At 43.7% G+C, this 23094-nt stretch overlaps 1 protein-coding gene across 6 annotated transcripts in view; it reads left to right on the top strand.

Annotated features, from left to right (window-relative positions):
* The window catches only part of ABCC4 (ATP binding cassette subfamily C member 4 (PEL blood group)), a 287310-nt gene that overhangs the window by 93551 nt on the left and 170665 nt on the right, over positions 1-23094 (top strand). For all 6 annotated transcript variants that reach the window (XM_054529547.2, XM_024230992.3, XM_063715003.1 and 3 more), the window contains 5 exons: positions 263-426; positions 1951-2076; positions 3086-3335; positions 16579-16680; positions 22648-22737. In XM_054529547.2, coding sequence (XP_054385522.1) covers positions 263-426; positions 1951-2076; positions 3086-3335; positions 16579-16680; positions 22648-22737 — 732 coding nt within the window. The remainder of the gene's footprint in view (positions 1-262; positions 427-1950; positions 2077-3085; positions 3336-16578; positions 16681-22647; positions 22738-23094) is intronic.

Below are 23094 nucleotides of genomic sequence, written 5' to 3'. Positions count from 1 at the left end.
ATCAGTGAGATAGTCACGATCAAGATCTTCTAATGCCGCTGGTCAGATTCTCTTGCAGGTCTCCCAGACCCACTCTTTGTTTCCCCAGAATGGCTTCACCTCTGGCGGGTGCTTGGATTTCTGCTTTAGCAGGTGTAAACCCACTGTGGCCATTTCTGTTTAGGATCTTGCCTGTTCTTTTCCAGCGGATCGTTTTTGTACTGTGTTCTTACTCGTTTTGCTTTTCTGGAGTCCTAAGAATGCTCTGTCTTTTTCTTTAAAGGTGACCGTGTTCTTACACTTCCTGTGGGCAGGACCACTGCAGGCGATCGCAGTGACTGCCCTACTCTGGATGGAGATAGGAATATCGTGCCTTGCTGGGATGGCAGTTCTAATCATTCTCCTGCCCTTGCAAAGCTGTTTCGGGAAGTTGTTCTCATCACTGAGGTAAGAGAAATACTGCTGTGAAAAATGTCATATGTATTTGGTAACATCCACAGTCTTCCCAATGCTTTTGTTCAGAAACAAACTAAATGCCTTTTATTATCTCTTCCTTGCATATGTTGCAGCTCTTCAGGCTCAGCCAAGGGGGCCTCCATCCTTATGTTGAAGGCAAATCTTCAAGGGAGAAAGGTGAAGGCATTCACTGGCTCCTCCCAGCCAGCTTTTCAGGCGCTGTGGCCTCAATAAGTAGAGTGTCCTTAAGCAGAAATCACATATGTAGAAGTTAGTTAAACATATAATGAATAATGATAAATTGGAATATTTCATAGGCTCCATTCTAGCTGCATACATCTTTACCGTGCTTGTGTTAGAGCTATTTTCACATGTGTATATATGTGTGTTATTTTTATTTCAGTATTTCCATTAAATTGTAAGCTCCCCAAAGGCAAGGTGAATTTTAATGATGTAGTTATAGAATCACACAGTCCTAGTAGCATATGTGTTAGGAATATGGTTGTTAGCTGGTCGTGGTGGCTGACGCCTGTAATCTCAACACTTTGGGAGGCTGAGGCAGGTGGATCACTTGAGGCCAGGAGTTAGAGACTTGCCTGGCCAACATGACAAAACTCTGTCTCTACTAAATTAAAAAAATTAGCTGGACGTGGTGGTACATGCCTGTAATCCCAGCTACTTGGGAGGCTCAGGCACGAGAATCACTTGAATCCAGAAGGCAGAGGTTGCAGTGAGCCGAGATTATGCCACTGCACTCCAGCCTGGGTGACAGAGTGAGACTCTGTCTCAAAAAAAAAAAAAAAAAAAAAAAAAAAAAGAAAGAAAGAAATACAGCTTTTGGTCAAGAGATTAATGATGATAAACTAAATTAGACTTGAAGCAGGTTCCAACGGATCGGAAATGAGTCATTGTCAAGGTTGTCAGCTGGATCGAGATGAGCCACTGTTGGAAGTGCATTGAGTTCTTTGTTTTATGCTTTTGCTTATGGTGTATTTTCTACTTGGACCTTTCCCTCTTTGCCATCTGGAGAAATAGTCTTTATCCTTTGAGGCCCCGTTCAAATGCTCCCAGTCCTCTGCAGCTTTTTTTTTTTTTTTTTTTTTTTGCTCTCCTCTTTCCCAGTGGAGTTAACAAACAGCCCTTTCTTTTCTGCTCCCTAGCACTTCATTCCCATTTTAGCACACTCCGACCACTGTGTTATCGTCAGGCTCGGGTGCCTTTCTGCCTTTCCTGCCCACCTGTGAGCTCCTCGAGGGGACAGATTACATCTGACTCATTTTCATGTCTTCCTCAGCAGATATTACAAATTCTCCAAAATACTTATTGAGTTGGGATAGATTGTTGACTTCCTAATCAAAGTCTTTTTCTATTTGTATTTTGAGTAGGACCTGTCTGTGTTGTCGGAAGCAAAAGCGCTGTAGGGAACCATGTGATGCGGGTCCCTGCCTGTGCCTGCTGCTGATAAGGGCAGGCTGTGATCGCTCAGGCTCATCTCCCGTGTCTGGTCCCCCTTAGGAGTAAAACTGCAGCTTTCACGGATGCCAGGATCAGGACCATGAATGAAGTTATAACTGGCATAAGGATAATAAAAATGTACGCCTGGGAAAAGTCATTTTCAGATCTTATTACCAATTTGAGAAAGTAAGTTTTTGTATATATCGTACCATATTTTTGTACTTTTCTATTTGCTATTCTTGTTGATGGTTTTAGAAGTTTTACTATGTTTTCACATTGTGGGAAGTTCAGTACAATCGTCCCACTCCCCACACATGGCAGTTGTGTTAAGTAGAATGGTAGAGAACGTTATTTTCACTTGGTCTTCCATTGCCGTGTTCTTAAACAGAAAGCATGTATGCTTCTTACTAATACAAAAGTGAAATTCCAAAGGTTTCTGAATATCCCAAATCCCAACAATGAGTCTAAGATGTTAGTATTTGAGAATAATGGTGTTCAAAATAAAACTATAATTTATATTAATGTAGCCAAATGGACAAGTTATAGAGACTGGGCATATCTATATTGGACCAAACTATATGAATCAGTATTTTTCATTCCAAACAGGCATGGAAATACTATTAGTTGTGCTTTGTGTTATTAGAAATTTTGGAGGGGGCTGGGCACGGTGGCTCATGCCTATCATCCAAGAACTTTGGGAGGCTGAGGCGGGTGGATCACCTGAGGTCAGGAGTTTGAGACCAGCCTGACCAATGTGGTGAAACCCTGTTTCTACTAAAAACACAAAAATTTGCTGGGCGTGATGGCACATGCCTGTAATCCTAGCTACTTGAGAGGCTGAGGCAGGAGAATCACTTGAACCAGGAGGCGGAGGTTGCAGTGAGCTGAGATCGCACCATTGCCTGGGCGACAAGAGTGAAACTCCTTCTCAAAAAACAAAATATGTATTTTTTTTTGGTTTTTGGATTAAATATTTGATTAGTTGCATTCCAGCACATGGTACTTCTTATTTCCTGGGTAGTTCCTTGCCACCTCTCACCTTTGCACTTTTTTGTTGTTGTTGCCCAGGATGGTCTCAAACTCCTGGGTTCAAACAATTCATCCATCTCAGCTCCCAAAGTGCTGGGATTGCAGGCATGAGCCACGTTATCTGGTTGACATCACTGCTTTTTTAAAAACCTGTACTCTCTTTCAGGAAGGAGATTTCCAAGATTCTGAGAAGTTCCTACCTCAGAGGGATGAATTTGGCTTCTTTTTTCAGTGCAAGCAAAATCATCGTGTTTGTCACCTTCACCACCTACGTGCTCCTTGGCAATGTGATCACAGCCAGCCGTGTGTTCGTGGCAGTGACACTGTATGGGGCTGTGCGGCTGACGGTCACCCTCTTCTTCCCCTCAGCCATTGAGAGGGTGTCAGAGGCAATCGTCAGCATCCGAAGAATCCAGGTTGGTGTCAGATGCCATTTTAAAGTTGTAGGTGCATTTGAAGTAGAATGATGTGTCCTTTTATTTAGCATCACTATGTTCCAGTGTAATGACATTTAACTCTCTCACAACCAAAACGTGCAGCCATTCCAAAATGTTGTGTGTACTTTGCTATCTTAGATAGAGCGCACTAAAGACAGTGCAAGCATTGTGATCATTTATTGGCAGCAACATAAAAAGCAGTGGCACAGGGCTTTTGATGTACAGGTGGTAACTGCAGGTGTGATTAAAATGTCTAAGCTGTCTAAAAGCAGGAAGCACAAATAGATTTCATCTCTTATGTTAACCCCAATGAGAAAGTAGTGAGAATGGGTTGAGTATGATTCTTCTGTGGGCTGGAAGGAAAGAGCTTGCTGGAGGTCCCTGCTTCTTGGTCAGGAAGAATGGCCTGAACTTCACTTAGCTATCCCTTTTTGAAAATAAGTTCTTTCCTCTGTAGATGTTTTCCTTGTTAATTTCTGTGCATGCCTTTAGGATCCTGCCGTTTCTTTCCTGTCTGCTTTTCACTTTTTTCTTACTGTTGATGAACCTATCTCTGCCAGACTTCTTTATTTCCAATTGGTTGATTTCTACTGCCTTGCTCCATTTGTACTACTGTAACAAAATACCTGAGACTGGCTAATTTATACATGTTAGACATTTATTTCTCACAGTTCTGGAGGCTGGGAAGTCCAAGAGTAAGGCTCTGGCATTGGTGTCTGGTGAGGACCATTCTCTGCTTCCCAGATGGACCTCTGTGTCCTCCCATCATGGAAGAAACAGAAGGACAAAATGGGCCTGGTTAGTTCCCTCCAGCTTTCTATAAGGACACTAATCCCCTTCAGGAGGACTCTGCCGTAGCAGCCTAATCACCTTTTAGAGGCCCCACCTCTTAACACTGACACTGGGGTGAACTTCCAACGTATGAATTTAGAATAGGCATGCCCATTCAAACCATAGCATCCACTTTACACACCATCACCTTTTCCTAAGTAGCTGTCACTAAATTGCCAGGGGCAAATAATTTATATCACCAAGGTAGGATCCTGGCACATAATGTATGCTCAAGTATTTGTGTGTTTATGAATAAGTTGAAAATTAAAATAAATTGGCTTTGTGAGAGGGCTTGGCAAGAACTTGACTGTCTAAGCTTTTCAAAAATCTGCTTTGTTTTATTCCTGGTTCTTAATAGAGACGGATGCCCAAGGACAGACTCGAGTGAACTTAGCTGACACTGGCTGTGATTATTTTTTATTTTTATTTTTTTGGTGGGGGAGAGAATGGGGTGGGTGTTGTCATAAAAGCTAAGATTCTTTTTTATGATGAAGTTTGTTTTTTAAAGACGAGATCTTGCTGTGTTACCCAGCCTGCGGCATAGTGGCTATTCATAGGCAGACTCCCACTACTGATTAGCAAGTTTGTATTTCATAAAAAATATTACCTATAAAACAGACCATACAGGGTCAATTCTTATCCCCATTCTTTCTGACAACAGCTTCAGGTAACACTGTGAAGGGATGGTCCATGCAGGTCAGTAACACTTTTTTCATGTAGCTTTTGCATCTTGAAAGAAAGAACTTAGGAATATACTTTGACCAGAGTATCTTTCTGAGTGTGCAGGATACCTCTTTCAGATGGAAGGGCCACATGTGTATTGTGCTGTTGTAATTCTCTGACTGCTGTTGCTGCCCCTCACCGTGATTGCAGGTGCTGGTGTGTATACCGTGGACCAGGGCTCTTGGAAGCCTTTTACATGTTATTTCATGTTATCCTCATGATTGAAGGAGACAAGCATTAGTGTCCCCACTTTACAGAGAATGAAACTGGCTCCTGTAATAGGTTGAGGAGTTTGCCTATCTTAGAACTAGGAATCTGTTCAGAACCATGATTTCTTAACCATTGTTACGTTGCCTGTTGTAATAGTTTGTTTTTATATTGCTATAAAGAACATCCTGAGACTGGGCAATTTATAAAGGAAAGAGGTTTAATTGACTCACAGTTCAGCATAGTTGGGGAGACCTCAGGAAACTTACAGTCATGGCGGAAGGGGAAGCAGGTGCTTTCTTCACAGGGCGGCAGGAAGGAGAAGTGCGAGCAGGAGAAATGCCAGATGCTTATAAAACCATCAGATCTCATGAGAACTCACTATCACTAGAACAGCACAGGGGAAACCACCCCCATGATCCGATTACCTCCACCTGGTCCCACCCTTGACACGTGAGGATTATGGGGATTACAGTTCGAGCCGAGATTCGGGTGAGGACACAGAGCCAAACTATATCACCTATGTTGCTGCCTTAGTATCCTCTGGTGTGGGATATTTCCTTCAGTATTCTTTTACTCATCTAGTCTTATTCCAAAAACCTTGAAAGGTTCTCTGTTTCTTGTGGAGTCCTATTTTTGAACCCTAGGTGTAGGGCTTACCTGGCCACATTGTGTGTTTCCCAGCACATGACTCATCTCTGTTCCCACTTTGGGGTCTTTTGCTCTGTGTGGCTGGGGTGTCCTCCCTTCTGTCCTTGATTTAAGCAAATGCTACTAAGCCCTCTGGCCAGGTCTCAGGAGCCTGGTGGTACTTTTGTTGCTGCTGAGCAAGGCCAGTATGGTGCAGCTCAGCATTGATGGACACATAATGGGCACCAAATGCTGGATGGACAGAAGCAGCAACCATAGCAAAAGTCTGAGGCCCAATACAGACCCAAGGTGGCCCAGCCTGCACTAGAAGCCAGAGGAAGCCCAAGCGAGGAAGCAGACTTGAGTTGAATATTCCCAGAACACTGGGCCTTGTTCAAGGGGGGTGTGAGGGTCCTCAAGTCCGAGGAGCCGGATGTTTTTCAGAGTGGACTGGATCGGAGTCTCTGCCTCGTTATGCAGGTCCCTCTGTGCATCTCAAACCCTATTGGACTTGGTGGTCCTGCTCTTGTAAGAGAGGGGCCGTGTCTGACATTAAATATAGACCCTCCTGGCGGGGCGCAGTGGCTTACACCTATAATCGTGGCACTTTGGGAGGCCGAGGTGAGCAGATCACTTGAGGTCAGGAGTTAGAGACCAGCTTGGCCAACATGGTGAAATCCCGTCTCTACTAAAAATATAAAAATTAGTCAGGCATGGTGGTACACGCCTGTAATCCCAGCTCCTCAGGAGGTTCAGGCTTGCTTGAACCCAAAAAGTGGAGGTTGCGGTGAGCCAAGATTACGCCACTGCACTGTAGTCTGGGTGGCAGAGTGAGGCTCTGTCTCCAAAAAAAAAAAAAAGAGCCTCTTGACTGGCTTCCAGGCTGTGAAACAAATGGACTTTCCTTGGGCCATGCGGAGAAATAGAAACAGTCTTACTTGGTTAATAAAATTAGTCTGTCTTCCTGGCCATTATGAGATAAATGAAGATTAAGATTAAGACCATGGGGCTTTATATGAACAGGTAATAGCTGGTGAGTACTAACTAGGTAACAAGGAGGGGCCCAAGTGCCTTATGAATATTCACTCCTTTTACTTGTGTAACTCCCCTATCATTCCCACATTACAGATAAAGAAACTGAAGTCTGAGGAGGGTGAATAGCACCTCCACATTTTAACAGTTAATAAAAGGCTGATCCGGGGCTTTAGCCCAGGCTGCCAATCTGTCTCAGAAGTGCGGCCAGGCACGATGGCTCACATCTGTAATCCCAGCACTTTTGGAGGCCGAGGTGGGCAGATCACTTGAGGTCAGGAGTTCTAGACCAGCCTGGCCAGCATGGTGAAACCCCACCTCTACTAAAAATACCACAACAACAACAGAATCAGCTGGGCATGGTGGCATGCACCTGTAATCCCAGCTACTCTGGAGGCCAAGGCACGAGAATTGCTTGAACCCGGGAGGTGGAGGTTGCAGTGAGCCGAGATCACACCACTGCACTCCAGCCTGGGTGACAGAGTGAGACTCCATCTCAAAAAAAAAAAAAAGTGCACATTGTTACCCCCACATGCACAGCATAACCTGAATGCAGATCTCACTTCTGTGCGGCAGCCATAGAAAAGAACTGGGCAAAGAGCAGCCCCAACAGGTGGTATGGTGGGGTGGGACGCAGACCTTGGGTCTTCACCAACTCTCTGGGCCTCGGTTTTATTATCTTTAAATAAGGAGATTGGACTTAGTGTCTGGAGGTCATTTCCTGTTTTGTCTCACTTGTTTAGAAAACCATCTGTATTAGTCAGAGTTCTCCAGAGAAGCAGAACTGGTAGGGCCCACATGTATGTACATGCAGAGAGAGATTGGTAGATTGATTGATAAAATTGTCTCACGCAACTTGGAGGTGAGGTAAGTCGACAATCTGCAGGGCAGCTGGCAGGCTAGAGACCCTGGGAAGAGCTGATGATGCAGCTTGAGTCTGAGGAGGACAGTCTTGAGGCAGAATTCCCTTTTCTTTGTAGGTCTTTTTTCTCTTAAATGTCTTCAGCCGATTGGATGAGGCCCACTGACATTATGTAGGACTTTAAAGTCTACAGATTTAAATGCTAATCTCAACTGAAAAACACTTTCCCATTGATATCCAGACATGTTTGACCACATATCTTGGGACTGTGGCCTAGCCAAGCTGACACATAAAATTCACCATCACACAGTCTTTTTTTTCTTTTGAGACGAGTCTCACTCTGTTGGCTAGGCTGGAGTGCAGTGGCATGATCTCAGCTCACCGCAACCTCTACTTTCCGGGTTCAAGCAATTCTCCTGCCTCAGCCTCCTGAGTAGTTGGGATTACAGGCGTCAGCCACCATGTCCAGCTAATTTTTGTATTTTTAGTAGAGGCAAGGTTTCACCACGTTGGCCAGGCAGGTCTCGAATTCCTGACCTCAAGTGATCCACCCACCTTGGCATCCTAAAGTGCTGGGATTACAGGTATAAGCCACCGCACCTGGCCCATCACACACTCTTTAATCCTCATCTCTTCTTTTGGGCTCTCCATACGTGACTTTGTCCTCATTTTCCCCTTATTATTGAAGCCATTTGTTTATAGATTTCTTTTCCTTCCTAAACTCTAAACTTACAAAAGGCAGACACAATGCCTCGTTCATCTTTATATTATGCATAGATTGCAGGTGCTCAGAAAATGGTGTAAGTGAAGTCAACCTCCAGCTTCGTTACATCTATGAGATTTGGAAAACGCCTAACAACTGAGCATTATTTTAGTGGGAAGTGATGACTGTCGTTCTCTGCTGAATTATGTCACACATCAGAGAGTGTGGCATGAAAGGGATCCTGCAGACGATTTTCAGGGAATTGTGGTCCAATATGCAGCTAGGGAAGAAATCCTTAAGATTTTTTATTTTTTTCCCACTAAAATGCAACTCACCTGTGTCTAGGGCTTGAAATTCCTGTTCATGTAGATAGATGTATGCATGTAGTAAAATAAAATGATCAGCTGGGAATTTTACATTTTCTGGTGGCTAACTTTGGCAAGGTGCTCTGTGTCCAGATAAAGGATGCATCTTTGACTTGGGCAGGAAACCTTAATTTCCCCTCATGTACATAGTTTCTGGTGGGAGGATGGGCCTAGAGTTCAGCAGTAGTGATTTTCAGTAAAGGAGAGACAAATGGCCAGGCATGACTGGTAAGAAAGCGTTGGTGTTCGTATGGTGAACTCCTTCATGGTGGTGTTGAAGTCATTGTTGGAGGTTTTGTTTTGTTTATTTGTTTTTTTGTCCTTTAGAACTTTGTGTTTTTTCAACCTGGATGGTTCCTGTAACCCATTTAAAATTTTGTCCCCTAGTTCATCAGAATTACCTGATGCACTGGTTAAAACTAAATTATTACACCTTGGAGATTCTGCTTCACCAGGCATTGGCTGGGACCCAATATCTTTTGTTTTGTTTTGTTTTGAGATGGCGTCTCGCTCTGTCACCAAGCTGGAGTGCAGTGGCATGATCTCAGCTCACTGCAACCTCTGCCTCCCAGGTTCAAGTGATTCTTCGGCCTCAGCCTTTGGAGTAGCTGGGACTACAGGCATGCACCACCACGCCCGGCTAACTTTTGTATTTTTAGTAGAGATGGGGTTTCACCATGTTGGCCAGGATAGTCTCAGTCTCTTGACCTCGTGATCCACCCGCGTCGGCCTCCCGAAGTGTTGGGATTACAGCGTGAGCCATTGCGCTCAGCCCAATCGATATCTTTAGAAAGTGTCCTTGTGTCCCTGAAAATATGCTGTCTTTGGGAAACCTTGCCCTAGTTGTGTGATAAAAAAGCGCATGAGGTCAAAATATGCGTGGCAAATATAAACGACGTCAGGATAACTTAAGACTAAAATCAGTTGAGAGGAAGTACACAGACACCTGTTTTGGTCTATGCTAGGCTTTTGGGGGTTAAGTCTGGAATTTATTCATTCACTTAGTCATTGACTCTACAATGTAATTGAGCACCTAGCTTAAGCTGGCACTGTGATAAATGCTTAGGTACAATGGTAAGCCAATGCACAGAAGTCCTTCCTGCTGGGAACTTCCTCCTGGGGGAACTTCCTGCTGGGAACTCCCTCCTGGGAATCATCAAGTGGTGGTTAATAAATAACCACGTAATTAAAATCAGTGCTCATGTGTCATTGTCTTTGGAAGGCAACGTCTGAGATGCCATGAGGTGCTTTGGTAGAGATGCCGATGCCATTGTGGAGGTGTAGTGCTTCCTGCGAAGGCTCAAGAAATAGCCTGCAGCATTGCAGTGCGTGGTAGTGCAGAGAGATGGGGAAGGGTTCGGGAAGGGAGATGGCTTGGGGCAGCCAGGAGGCTGATGCCCTGCATTTCTCTGGGGGTAATTATGTGAGAAAGCTCTTAATGTTCAAGAAAATCCACATATTTTCAATTCACCCTGGCTGCAGCCTGGGGAATGCATTGGGGGCCCAGAGTAGAAGCAGGGAGATACGTCAGGAGGCTGATGCAGCAAGCAGTCCCGGAAGATGATGATGTGATTTGGACCCAGGCCAAGTAGACAGCCTTGGATAGATTTGAAAGCCGTTGAGAGCATGTCCTGATTTGGGTGTGGGGCAAGAGGAGGGATTAGTCAGAGGGGAGGGATCAGGGCTACTTTCGGAATACTAGAAGACCAGATTTGGGGATGAATTTGGCTTTGAAGAATGGGATGCTTTAGAACTGTGCAGATGTTTGCTACAAGACCCACTGATGGGGTCTGCCTGGTTCTGCCTCCTTTCCTATTTCTTTAAAAATGGAGGTTGTAAATGATGAGTGTAATGAATTGATCCAATGTTCACTTTCTTCCTTGCCCCTATGTGGATGTGTTAATGAACAATGAGAAGGTGAAAAATGGCATCAGGAGAGAAGGAATAAGTCGGCCCGATATACTGATCAGAACTAAGTGAGTCTTGGCCATAGATAGACCAGAGCTTGGCAGACAAATACAGTTTAGAAAACATTGTGTTGTTAAATTTTTAAAAAATATTTTTATATTTTTATTTTAAATTTTTTATTATACTTTTTCTGGGACACATGTGCAGAACATGCAGGTTTGTTACATAGGTATACATGTGCCATGGTGGTTTGCTGCACCCATCATCTAGGTTTTAAGCCCCACATGCATTGGGTGTTTGTCCTAATGCTCTCCTTCCCCTTGCCCCTCACCCGCTGACAGGCCCTGGTGTGTGATGTTCCCCTCCCTGTGTCCATGTGTTCTCATTGTTCAACTCCCACTTATGAGTGAGAACATGCAGTGTTTGGTTTTCTGTTCCTGTGTTAGTTTGCTGAGAATGATGGTTTCCAGCTTCATCCATGTCCCTGTAAAGGACATGAACTCATCCTTTTTTATGGCTGCATAGTATTCCACAGTGTGTATATGCCACATTTTCCTTATCCAGTCTATCATTGATGGGCATTTGGGTTGGTTCCAAGTCTTTGCTGTTGTAAATAGTGCTGTAGTAAACATACATGTGCATGGGTCTTTATAGTAGAATGATTTATAATCCTTTGGGTATATACCCAGTAATGGGATTGCTGGGTCAAATGGTATTTCTGGTTCTAGTTCCTTGAGGAATCACCACACTCTGTCTTCCACAATGGTTGAACTAATTTACACTCCCACCAGCAGTGTAAAAGTGTTCCTATTTGTCCACATCCTCTCCAGCATCTGTTGTTTCCTGACTTTTTAATGATCACCATTCCAACTGGCGTGAGATGGTATCTCATTGTGGTTTTGATTTGCATTTCTCTAATGACCGGTGATAATGAACTTTTATTCATGTATTTGTTGGCCGCATACATGTCTTCTTTTGAGAAGTGTCTGATCATATCCTTCACTCACTTTTTGATGGGGTTATTTTTTTTTCTTGTAAATTTGTTTAAGTTCCTTGTAGATTCTGGATATTAGCCCTTTGTCAGATGGGTAGATTGCAATAATTTTCTTCCATTCTGTAGGTTGCCTGTTTACTCTGATGATAGTTTCTTTTGCTGTGGAGAAGCTCTTTAGTTTAATTAGATCCCATTTGTCAATTTTGGCTTTTGTTGTCATTGTTTTTGGTGTTTTAGTCGTGATGTTTTTGCCCATGCCTATGTCCTGAATGGTATTGCCTAGGCTTTCTTCTAGGGTTTTTATGGTTTGAGGTTTTACATTTAAGTCTTTAATCTATTGTCTTTCTTAGTCATACTGTTCAGTTTCCTTTTTTCCATGTACAGAAAATGAAGGTTTTATTGTGAAGTTTTTAGGTCTAAGAAGTTCCGTCTGTTTTTCTTTTATTAAGGAAAGGATTGATGGTCTTGGCATGAAGCAAGTCCAATAGAATTTTAAGAGATCTTATCTTAACAGCAAAGCACTGAAAGTCTTCAATGACTTCCACATCCAGTAAAACATGTCTCTGAGGTTTTATTGTTCACAAAGCTGCTTCAGTTTTTGCCAACTGTCCACTCTGAAGTCAATCTCTTTGACTTCAGTTCTGCCGTCTGATACTTCCCCAAGTGAACTTTCTGGGGATGCACCTCATTGCTGTATTGGCAATGTCATTTCAGCTTTTTCATCCTCCTGAGTGACTAGAGAAAGTCCAGCCAGCCCCTCCAGCATCTTTACAAGCCGTTCATGTGTTGAGTGGAGTCTGATTTAACCACTAAACTATTATCATGTCTGTCTCCACTCAGATCTATTGTTTATTGACCAGTGCTCAATAGATTTACTGTGTTTATAGTTTTTTATTTTGAAGGTGGGGAACTTGTGTTCTCACATGCACATACAGAATATTGAATTGATGTCTTGGTCATACACTTCAGCTAAAATCACAATTTTATTCTGTCTGGACAAGATTAAGAAGATGTATAACCTTTTGCTTGTTGCTGTGCTAACTGACATAGCTGATTGTTTGAATAATTTAAGCCAATCATACAGTCTGTTTATGACTGTAGCATGTATCTGTGAAGAGCTGACCCTGTGTGCAGTGCAGTGTTCATGCAGGTGAGTGTGTTTGTAAGTGCAGGATGGGGGACACATCTCTGCCCTGTACATAACTCAGTTTTGGTCCCAGCTGCAGCCACCCTGAGCTGGTTCCCAGCAGGATTAGTTTTTGAGGTGGGCCCTCAAAGACAGGGTGGGATTAATAATCAGGGAATCAAGGCAAAGGCTACTTTGGGAGGGTGAATGTCAGTGCTGCTGGGTCATGGAAGAGTTTGAAGCATGGTGTTCATCATCAGAGGTGTTTTCAGAAGATCCTTAGGGAGTGGTGTTTGGAAACGGTTTGGTTGTGATGGGGGATGCTGGAGAAGGGACCAGTGAAATCAGTATCACACATGATTACTGGTCAGTAAACTTGTGAAATTGGGTCTGGTTCGTTCTGTTCTGTTCTTTTCTTTTCTCTCTTTCTTTCTTTCTTTCTTTCCTTCCTTCCTTCCTTCCTTCCTTCTTTCCTTCCTTCTTTCCTTCCTTCCTTCCTTCCCTCCTTCCTTCCTCTCTCTCTCCCCTTCTTTCTTTCTTTCTTTCCTTCCTTCCTTCCTTCCTTCCTTCCTTCCTTCCTTCCTTCCTTCCTCTTTCTTTCTCTCTCTCTCTCTCTCTCTCCCCTCCCTCTTTTTTTTTTTTTTCTTCAGGGTCTTGCTCTATTGCCCAGGCTGGAGTGCAGTGGTACAATCTCAGCTCACTGCAACTTCCGCCTCCCGGGTTCAAGCGATTCTCATACCTCAGCCTCCTACGTAACTAGGACTACAGGCGTGTGCCATCAAGCCTGGCTAATTTTTGTATTTTTAGTAGAGATGGGGTTTCCCCATGTTGGCCAGGCTGGTCTTGAACTCCTGTCCTCAAATGATCTGCCCACCTTGGCCTCCCAAAGTGCTGTGATTGATTACAGGTGTGAGCTACCACACCTGGCCCAATTGGGTCATTTCTTGAGGAATAGTGAATTGTGGCAAATTAGGCCCAGATTTTTATCTGGTTGACCATGGAATAGGTGGTATGGGAGGAGGAAGCAGAGATGCTGTGGTTAAGCCTGCAGCAGAATCTTCAGGCCAGTCTCTGTCTGTGCCCTCTCCACAGTGCCAGACATGGGCTTGTGCAGGGAGAACTAGCAGTGCCCACTCCTAAGTAGGCTCTCAGTAAGGCTGGCGGGTGGATAGTGAGGGAGCCGATGAACAGACAGCATCTTCTGCTTGCTGGGTCTTTTTGAGAGAAATACTGATATTTTCTTTCCCTATATAGAAGAAAGGAAAGTATTTTTCTTTTCCTTCATGGAAGAAGGTTTTCATTTTCAGTTTTTGTTCTTTTGAAGTGTAACATTGCAGTCAAATGTGTAGCCCTGTGAAGTGACAGACAAAAATTTTAAGGACTCAAAGGATGTTGACAATTTTTAGAGTAGTAGATGACTTATTTAAGTGTTGTTTTCTCTGTCTCAGACATGTTCCATGCTCATTTCAGTTGTTTCAGATTTGCCAGTGCTTTACAGAACACCCGTGTAACAGCCATTTACACAAGGTGGTTTATTTTTCTCATGCAAAATCCTCATAAGTTTCTGTGTGAGTTTGCGAGGGCTGCTGGAACAAAGTACCACAAACACAGTGGCTGAAAACAATGGAAATTGAGCCTCTCACAATTCTGGAGGCTGGAGGTCTGAAATCAAGGTGTCAGCAATGCCAGGCTCCTGAAGCCTGAAGGGGAGAATCCTTCTTTGCTGCTTTGAGCTTCCAGTGGTTGCTGGCAGTCCTTGGATTGCAGCCGCACCCCTCTCGTCTGTGTCCTAATCACTTGACTGTTTTTTGCCCGTGTGTCTCTGTCTCTCTCTTCTTTTCTTAGAAAGATACTGATCATGTTAGATTTAGGGCCCTCCCTTTTCCAGTATGACTTCATCTTCACTAATTACATCTGTAACATTCCTATTTCCAAATAAAGTCACCTTTGAGGTACTGAAGTTATGACTTTATCTTTTTGGGGGGTGTCTTAGTCTGTTTGTGATGGGTACACATAAATTACACATTGGGTAATTTATGAAAAACAGAAATTCTCACAGCTCTGGAGGCTGGGAAGTCCAGGATCAAGGCACCGGCAGGTTCAGTTTTCTAGTGATCCGCTCTCCGCTTGTAGATGGTGCCTTGATGCTTCATATTCCAGATGGGAGGAATGCTGTGTCCTTAAAGGGCAGAAGGTGGAAGGGCTTAGAGGGCTGCCTACTGCCCGAAGCCTCCTTAACAGGGTCCTTAATGCCATTTATGAGGGAGGCGCCCTCATGGCCTAAATACCTCTTAATACCATCACGTTGGCCATTAAGTTTCACCATCTGGATTTTGGAGGGGAAGTTGTCCAGGCAGCTTCCAAGGCCTGGACATTGTATAGGAAGTTTCCTGGACGTTGTCACTTTCTATTGGGCTGAACTTAAGTCACACGGCTACATCTAACTGCATTGGGGGCTGGAGAGAGTGGTCCTTGTTCAAGGCTGCTGTGCATTGGCTAAAATTTGGGAGTTTTCTTAACCACAGAAAATGAGAGCAGATTTTGAGGAGAGCTGACAGTTTTTACCACATCTACAAAATTTTGGATGGGGTGGGGATGATCTAGGTTGTTTATTGTGTTTCTAAGCCACTGTAGCTTCTCTCATTGAATTATACCTACCATTTGAGGAGCAAAAGGGAGTTTTCTCATATATCATTATGTTAGGTTTGTTATGGTTAGCAGGACTTTGTTTTATTCTGTTAAATTGCATTGTGTAGTTGCTAACTAGTGTGGAAAATAGCAATAAGCGAGAGATTGGGCCGTTCCTGCTGTCTAGGAGGGGACACTGACTAAGGAAAAAAGGTAAGTGTAGGTGGAGCACGGTGGCTCATGCCTGTAATCCCAGCATTTTGGGAGGCCGAGGTGGGTAGATTGCTTGAGGCCAGGAGTTTGAGACCAGCCTGGCTAACATGGTGAAGCCCTGTCTCTAGTATAAATACAAAAATTAGCCAGGCATGGTGGCAGACGCCTGTAATCCCAGCTACTCGGGAGGCTGAGGCTGGAGAATCACATGAACCCGAGAGGCGGAGGCTGCAGTGAACTGAGATCACGCCACTGCTCTCCAGCCTGGGTGACAGAGTGAGACTCTGTCTCAAAATAATAATACTAATAATAGGTGATTGTGAAAAGAAGCTTATAAAATATGTTTTAAGAGATAGAAGCCTTTTTTCTTATTTTGGTAAAGAACACTGACTTAAGTGATAGTGAATAAGTTGTATGTGAATTTGACATGTACGAGGGAGGAGAAAGGCCAGTTGAATCTAAGCGACTGGCCAGAGCCAGGGCTGCCTGCAGAGGCTCTGCCCTGTGTTTCCTGCCTGCCCTTCTGGGCTCACTCGCTTCCTGAAGTCTGGGAATGTCCTTGACTTTCATGTTGCCAGCATCTAGCACGGGGCTTGGCACACGATGAGGATTCGTGAAATATTCATCAGATCATTTCCAACCAACTCCCGTGTTCACCATTAGTAACACAAAAGTACAACAGTAGAGATATGCAGGCTATAAATGCACTCAACCTCAGAGCAGTATTTTCGGTTTATTTAGGAACAAGTATACTTGTTGAAAAAAATTACACAGATAGTTCCTAAGATTACAAAGATAGTTCATGGCCATGAACTCTTTATATGTTTATTTATTAAATAAATATCATATGCTGATATGAACCGATACTTTAAATAGGGTTGGTAAAATGATCTGTAGGCTGTATAGAGTTTTATGTTACAAATTCCATAGAAGCAGTGACTTTTGTTTGTGCTTTTGTTTCTGTAATTTAAACAATCTGTGTTTTTCCCATTTTCTTTAGACCTTTTTGCTACTTGATGAGATATCACAGCGCAACCGTCAGCTGCCATCAGATGCTAAAAAGATGGTGCATGTGCAGGATTTTACTGCTTTTTGGGATAAGGTAACATATCCTTAATGCAAGATCATGACTGCTAATAGATAATGAGTGACATTGATTTAATAGAGAATTTTGAGGTGTTACACATGGTATAAAATATGGCTTGCTTATTTACTGAAAGTATGTTACAAAGATTCTCAAAATTAGGAGTAAGTTTTGCAATTAATAGAAAGTAGGTATGAAATCAGACTTAGGTATTTGACAAGTTGTATTTTACCTCATTTTCAAAAAATGAAGGAAAGTGTTACCTCATTCTAAACTAAATGTCACTAAGTTTGGACATTGGCAACTTTGGATTTTATAGGATTGGACAGACTAGGCGTGCAGCATGGAATGGGTTAACTGCTGAGTACATTGTAGATTATTAGGGAGAATTTGGGGTATCAGTGCACATTTTCAGCTTAGTGTTTTCAGGTTATCTTATTACATATTGAGAAAGCCCATGACTTGGATTTTTGCCATGGGGCTGGGGTGGGGCTCCCCTATTCCAAGCATCTGGTTGTTGCCAGCTGCTTTGGTGGCAGCCCAAGGCAGAGGGGAGGCTGCAGGCCGGTGTAGCAAACTCCATGGGTTCCTGACTGAAGGGTTTCACCTTGTGGTAAGCGGACAAGGTAGTTCAGGCAAGGCCACAAGGATTTTTCAACACTTGGTTTACTCATAACATTTAGGCAAATGGGAACAACAGCAGGGGCCACTCACAAGAAGTACTGAGGCTCGGTGCATCTCCTGTTATCCACAACTCCAGTGCCCTCCTCATGCTTCCAAGGAAGCAGTGGGCTCCCTGCCCAGTGCTCACAGACGCCACTACTATGGCACCAGCTTTTCATGAAGAGAAAGGCTGTATTGTGAGTTGAATGGCAAGGAGACAGGAGGCAATGCTCAAATTTGTCTTCCCTAGCTGGGGGATGGGGCAGGTTTTATAGGCAGAGAGTAATGAGGCATGGTCCGATTGGGTCTTGCGTGATGCCAGGGCTGGATCTGATCGGATCCTGGATCATGCCATGAGGCGTCTGCCTCTGAACTCGTTCCTCCTTCCTTGGTCCTAGCACTTGGGTTCTGCCCATGGTTCCCTGCTTGGTTCATCTGGGAATGCTCAGATTACATAACTTGCAACCTGGGATCCATGGCAACTGAAAAACAGTTTACTATGTTATTGCACAAAGTTGAACCAGATTGGGCTGGTTCTGCGGTTACGCTCACCTGAGTCCGGGGTCCTCTGCAAATCCACTCCTCTCAGTCTGTGTTAGTCTGGAAAACAGAGCACACAGCATGGGAGAGGGAGTTTTCTGCAGGGAATTCGTTTCATAGGTGATGAAAGAAAGAGCACAAAGGGAAAGCACGGGTGGAGGAGGCCACCCCCGAGATCAGCCATGGCAGGAAGCTGCACCCTGGGGCTGGAGATGATGTCTGCCAGGAGCAGAGCCCAGTGGCCTGGCTGCCAGCAACATTTGGGACCAGAGGGCAAGGGTCTCTTCTGAGGGCACTGGAACCACTCAGGCTGCTTAAAACAGGTGGGCAGTGCTGGTGGTGACCAGCTCCTCCCCTCTCCAGGTGCTCTTTGTGGCTGACCTTGAGTTGTAGTGTAGTTTGCTGGAGCCAAGAGCCAATAGGCGGTTGAGCAGCACTCCCGCCCAGCCCCACTGCCTCCACCCTCTCCTGTGGGACAAATGTCAAAACTCTCTAGACTCCAGACTTTTCCTTTCTCTACATGCCCTTGGCTCTAAGTATTGCACTCCCTGTTTCATGTTTGCCTAATTCTGATGTAATTTCTGCCATCTCTACCAACAAAACAGTATTGTGTTCCCAAATATGTAGAACATCATTGCATCTTGTGCACATGGAAACTCACACAAGGTGACAGTTTCTCCTTACCTGCTGGCATTCCCACCCTCATACACTTTATTTATTTATTTATTCATTTTGGAGACAGAGTCTTGCTCTTTTGCCTAGGCTGGAGTGCAGTGCTGTGATTTTGGCTCACTGCAACCTCTGTCTCCCAGGGTCAAGTGATTCTCTTGCCTCAACCTCCTGAGTAGCTAGGATTACAGGCACGCCCCACCATGCCTGGCTAATTTTTGTATTTTTGGTAGAGACAGGGTTTCTCCCATGTTGGCCAGCCTGGTCTTGAATTTCTGGCCTCAAGTGATCCGCCCGCCTTGACCTCCCAAAGTGCTGGGATTACAGGCGTGAGCCACCGTGCCCAGCTCTAATACACTTCAAGCATTGACAGAAAGCTCTATGAACATCCCACTAGAAAAAAGCACTCTAGGTGAATGCTGTTGAGCTAGAGGAAGGCACTGAGGTAGCCACCACACACTGTGTAGGTCCCATTTGCAAATTTCTTTTGTACCAAAGCCTGCAATATTGTAAAATGGGCTGTTTTGTTGTTTTTCGGTTCCTAGATAACATTGACAGCTGCATTGTAAACAGAACACTCCATCCTGTTTTCTGGCCTTGTGTTGGGGTGATTATTATTAGGGAGGTCCTGCGGCTGAGAGAGTGCTGGGGTGGGAGGAGCGGCACAGACACTGGGGCTTTTGGAGAGAAGCTGCAGAGGAAAGAAGGGTGTGCTGGGCTGGGATTTAGGAGAAAGAGACCCCAGCAGCAGTCCTGCTGGATAGACCAGCGGGTATTGGAGGGAAGGTCTTCTCACCAGCCTAGGTCTCATTTATAAAACAAAGGGGCTTGGGCTGAAGCTGTAAAGTCTGTGGCCCCGTGAGAGCCTGTGACTCTCCATGGGGAAGGGATTTGCTTCTGCTTTCTTCACTGCTCTGGCCCCAGGGCCCAGCATAGGGTTGGGCCCAGAGTGGGGGCTCAGTCTGCCTGCCTTAGTGTCTTGGAGCCTGGAGGTCCCAGAGGGAACGGGCCTAGCCTTCTGAGCTGTCGAGTGCTGCCCCCTTCTGGCTGCAGTGCACCAGTGCTGGGTCCCAGGCCTCCCGGTGGGGCAGAAACCTGCTCTAAGAACCAGGGCCGTGATGGGAAGCTGGGTTTTGCATGTGGCTCACTCTTTTGCAGCCAAAACTGAGTAAAAAGAAGTAAAATCAGAAATAGTTGTTAGGAAAGAGACACACTGCAAAGGAGGGGAAACGGACAGGTTGACCAGTTGTGTTTTTTCATCCTTTTGTAATCACAGAAATAAGCAGGTTTCAGTTGTCTTAAGAGACAAATGTTACTTAATCAGGAATACGGAGTAGACAGTTTACATTTTAGAGGAGGAACACCCTATATGGTAAGGCTAAGTCAAGCAAGACTTTGTGAATTTGTGACAAGTTTGCATTTAAAATCGTGTAAATATGTCACATTTTGTTTAACGCTATTTTTCCAAGTGTTTAGGTAATAATGTATTCACTTTTTAAAAAAAGAAATAGTTGTTAGGCATGTAGGAAGGAGTAGAGAAACCTATTCTGGATGGTTGTTATATAATTCCTATGAAATCTGGGGCTAGTTTCTTTGTGCTTAAAAGGGATCATGATTGTTTTGGTCTGTGGCCATCCTGTAATGTGGTATGGGACACATAAGGAGTCAGTTTACATACACACATATTTTAGCATTTGACCATTTATAGAAATATTTGTGATTATTTGGATATGTGACCGTTAAGTCGTTTCCAGGTAAATTTTTCATTTTGAAGGTATCTTGATCTCTTGTTCCCCTGCCGTGCTTTCTGTCTTTTGGGCATTTTACTAATTGCACGTGCCCGCTTGAGATGTGGAGAGGGGTTGATGAGTACCTTTTTGTGGGCTGGGCCAGCTCAGCGTCTTTAGGTTTTGGGTTGGTTGACTCCATGCGTGCTTCCCTCTTCCATCATCCCAGGGGTGTTCCACCCTTCAGGGACGCCAGATTCATTTTGAAGAATCCTTTTCTAGAGTTGAGGAGGCTGCATTGCCTTTGATTCACTCTTGATCATTTTTCTATGATATGGATGAGCATTTACCAAAGTGTGTTGTGCAGAAGAATAGCCACTTCCGAAAAGATTTGGGACTTGAATAAATTTGCCAAATGCCCACCCACCAGACATGCATGGTCTCTCCAATATATCCATGGGAAATTCAGAAGATTATAAATGTGCTACTTAAACCCCTTTAGGATTCGTCCCAAATTGTAGCTGTTTTTACTTTACTTAACAGTATCAATTTTTGTCTACTAGTGTTGATGTCTGGGTTTGGACAAAAGTTCTTAGAGTTGGCAGTTTTTACAGTTGAGGTTCTATACTCTGAATTTAAAACCATTCCTCTCTTTATTTGTACCAACTGACTTTTGATTTTTTAAAAGATAGATAATTCAAAGTATTGATTGTCCTTGTATGAGAAGAGGAAACCTCCTCATTTTGGTTTATCATGCTCTGGTAATCTATCCCTTCTCCCTGATACACACTTAATCCTCTCAATTGAAAATATTTAGAAGCTCTTTGTAAACGTAATGAATTTGGTTTGGTCTCCTAAATAATAAATAAACTGTAAAATAACATTTTTTTTGAGACAGGGTCTTACTGTGTTACCCAGGTTAGAGTGCAGTGGTGCAATCTTGGCTCACTGCAACCTCAACGTCCTGTGCTCAAGGGATCCTCCTGCCTCATCCTCCTGAGTAGCTGGGACTGTGGCACACACCATGCCTGGCTAATTTTTTTTTCTTTAAGAGATGGTTTCTCACTATGTTGCCCTAGCTTGTCTTGAACTCCTAGGTTCAAGTGATCCTCCCACCTCTGTCTCCCAAAATGCTGGGATTACAGGCATGAACCAGTCCATGCCCTGCCTAAAACAACTTTTTTTTTTTTTTAAACATTAGCGGTGATTGATAATTTTCTTAACATTTAGTATATGTAAAAACATGCGTATACTCCTGAATCTTTTATCATAGAATTTATAGATTGTTTAGGAACGTTATTTCTGATACCATAATGAGTACTTCATCCCTTCCTCCCTTTGTGCTGGATTGAATGCTGTGTTGGGTACCTCCATGTTCATAGTAGAACTGCTATGTTGTCCCTATTTACCCAGGATGAGTAACACAAGCTGCAGGTGTAACACTGAGACTTTCACTTTGACCCATGAACATGCACTTAATTTCATTATTCTTCAGTTTTTGGTTGTTGTTAAATTAGAGCTCTTGGTTACAGGGTTGACCACCATTTGTAGAATTTCATTTGCCAAGAGTGACTTTATAGTATAAAGTGCCTTCTGGCTGGCTGGGCATAACTGAGGTTCATGCTTTGTCAAGTGAAAATGGAGCGATTAGTGGAGATTTCAAGTCATCCATTAGCTAAGGACTGGGCATGCCATGTACTCATGCTGCCACCTTGTGGAGGTTAATGAAATAGAATATTACAACCAAGGGACGGAATGAAAATTTACAAATGGTTGAAAAGCTCCCATACTGAATATTATATTAAGAATATTGTTTTAAATGAGCACACATGGACACTGGGAGGGGAACATTACACGTTTGGGCCTGTCGGTGGGTGGTGGGGCAAGGGGAGGGAGAGCATTAGGACAAATACCTAATGCATGCAGGGCTTAAAACCTAGATGACAGGTTGACAGGTGCAACAAACCACCATGGCACATGTATACCTATGTAACAAACCTGCATGTTCTGCACATGTATCCCAGAACTTAAAGTAAAAAAAAAAAAATATTGTTTTGGTAAGTTAGCATGAGTTTTCATTTCAAGAAGGTTGTCTTGTCATTTTTACTATCTAAATTTTGTGGAAGTCTGGAGCTGTATTCACATGAAAATCTGATAAAAGGGAATGGGCCTTCCTTAAGTGCTGAAGACTCCAAACTGTTTAAAGCCCCACCAAAAAAATATGATTGTATGAAAAGGACTCTAGGATACGATATCTTAAAATAGGAAGGAGAAAGATTTGGGTTATGTTCATGTATCAATGACTGTTGTATTGTTTTCTTCTCTTTTTGAAGTGATTTCTGTGACTTTATTGAGATGGGCACATTTTATAAACTTTAATTTGTAGGCATCAGAGACCCCAACTCTACAAGGCCTTTCCTTTACTGTCAGACCTGGCGAATTGTTAGCTGTGGTCGGCCCCGTGGGAGCAGGGAAGGTGAGTTAGAATGGCTTTTGGCAGCTTGTTGCAACCCCACTTCTCATATTAACTTCTTGGGTTTGAGCCCAAGGCTACGTGTAACACAATTTTGAACTGGGTATGCTTGGCACGGCATTTCTCAGTGCGTGGAACATTCGTTTTGCAAGAAGGGTCACATGACCAAATAAATGTGGACAATGCATATCATGTTTCCCTTGGTTCTTCAAGTTGAGCAATTGGGAACTCCTAGAAGTTGGACATCTCCATGAAGGAAATTATTTATGTGACCACTATGCAGGATGGATTGACTAAGAAAGTGGGAACTTCTTTTTGTCAGAGTGGACCCTAGATGCTACAAGACATCTGGAGGTTGTG

Source organism: Pongo abelii, chromosome 14, assembly GCF_028885655.2.
Source record: "Pongo abelii isolate AG06213 chromosome 14, NHGRI_mPonAbe1-v2.0_pri, whole genome shotgun sequence".
NCBI classification, from domain to species: Eukaryota; Metazoa; Chordata; class Mammalia; order Primates; family Hominidae; genus Pongo; species Pongo abelii.
Note: the sequence above shows the minus strand (reverse complement) of the source record. Positions and strands in the feature narration are given on the sequence as shown.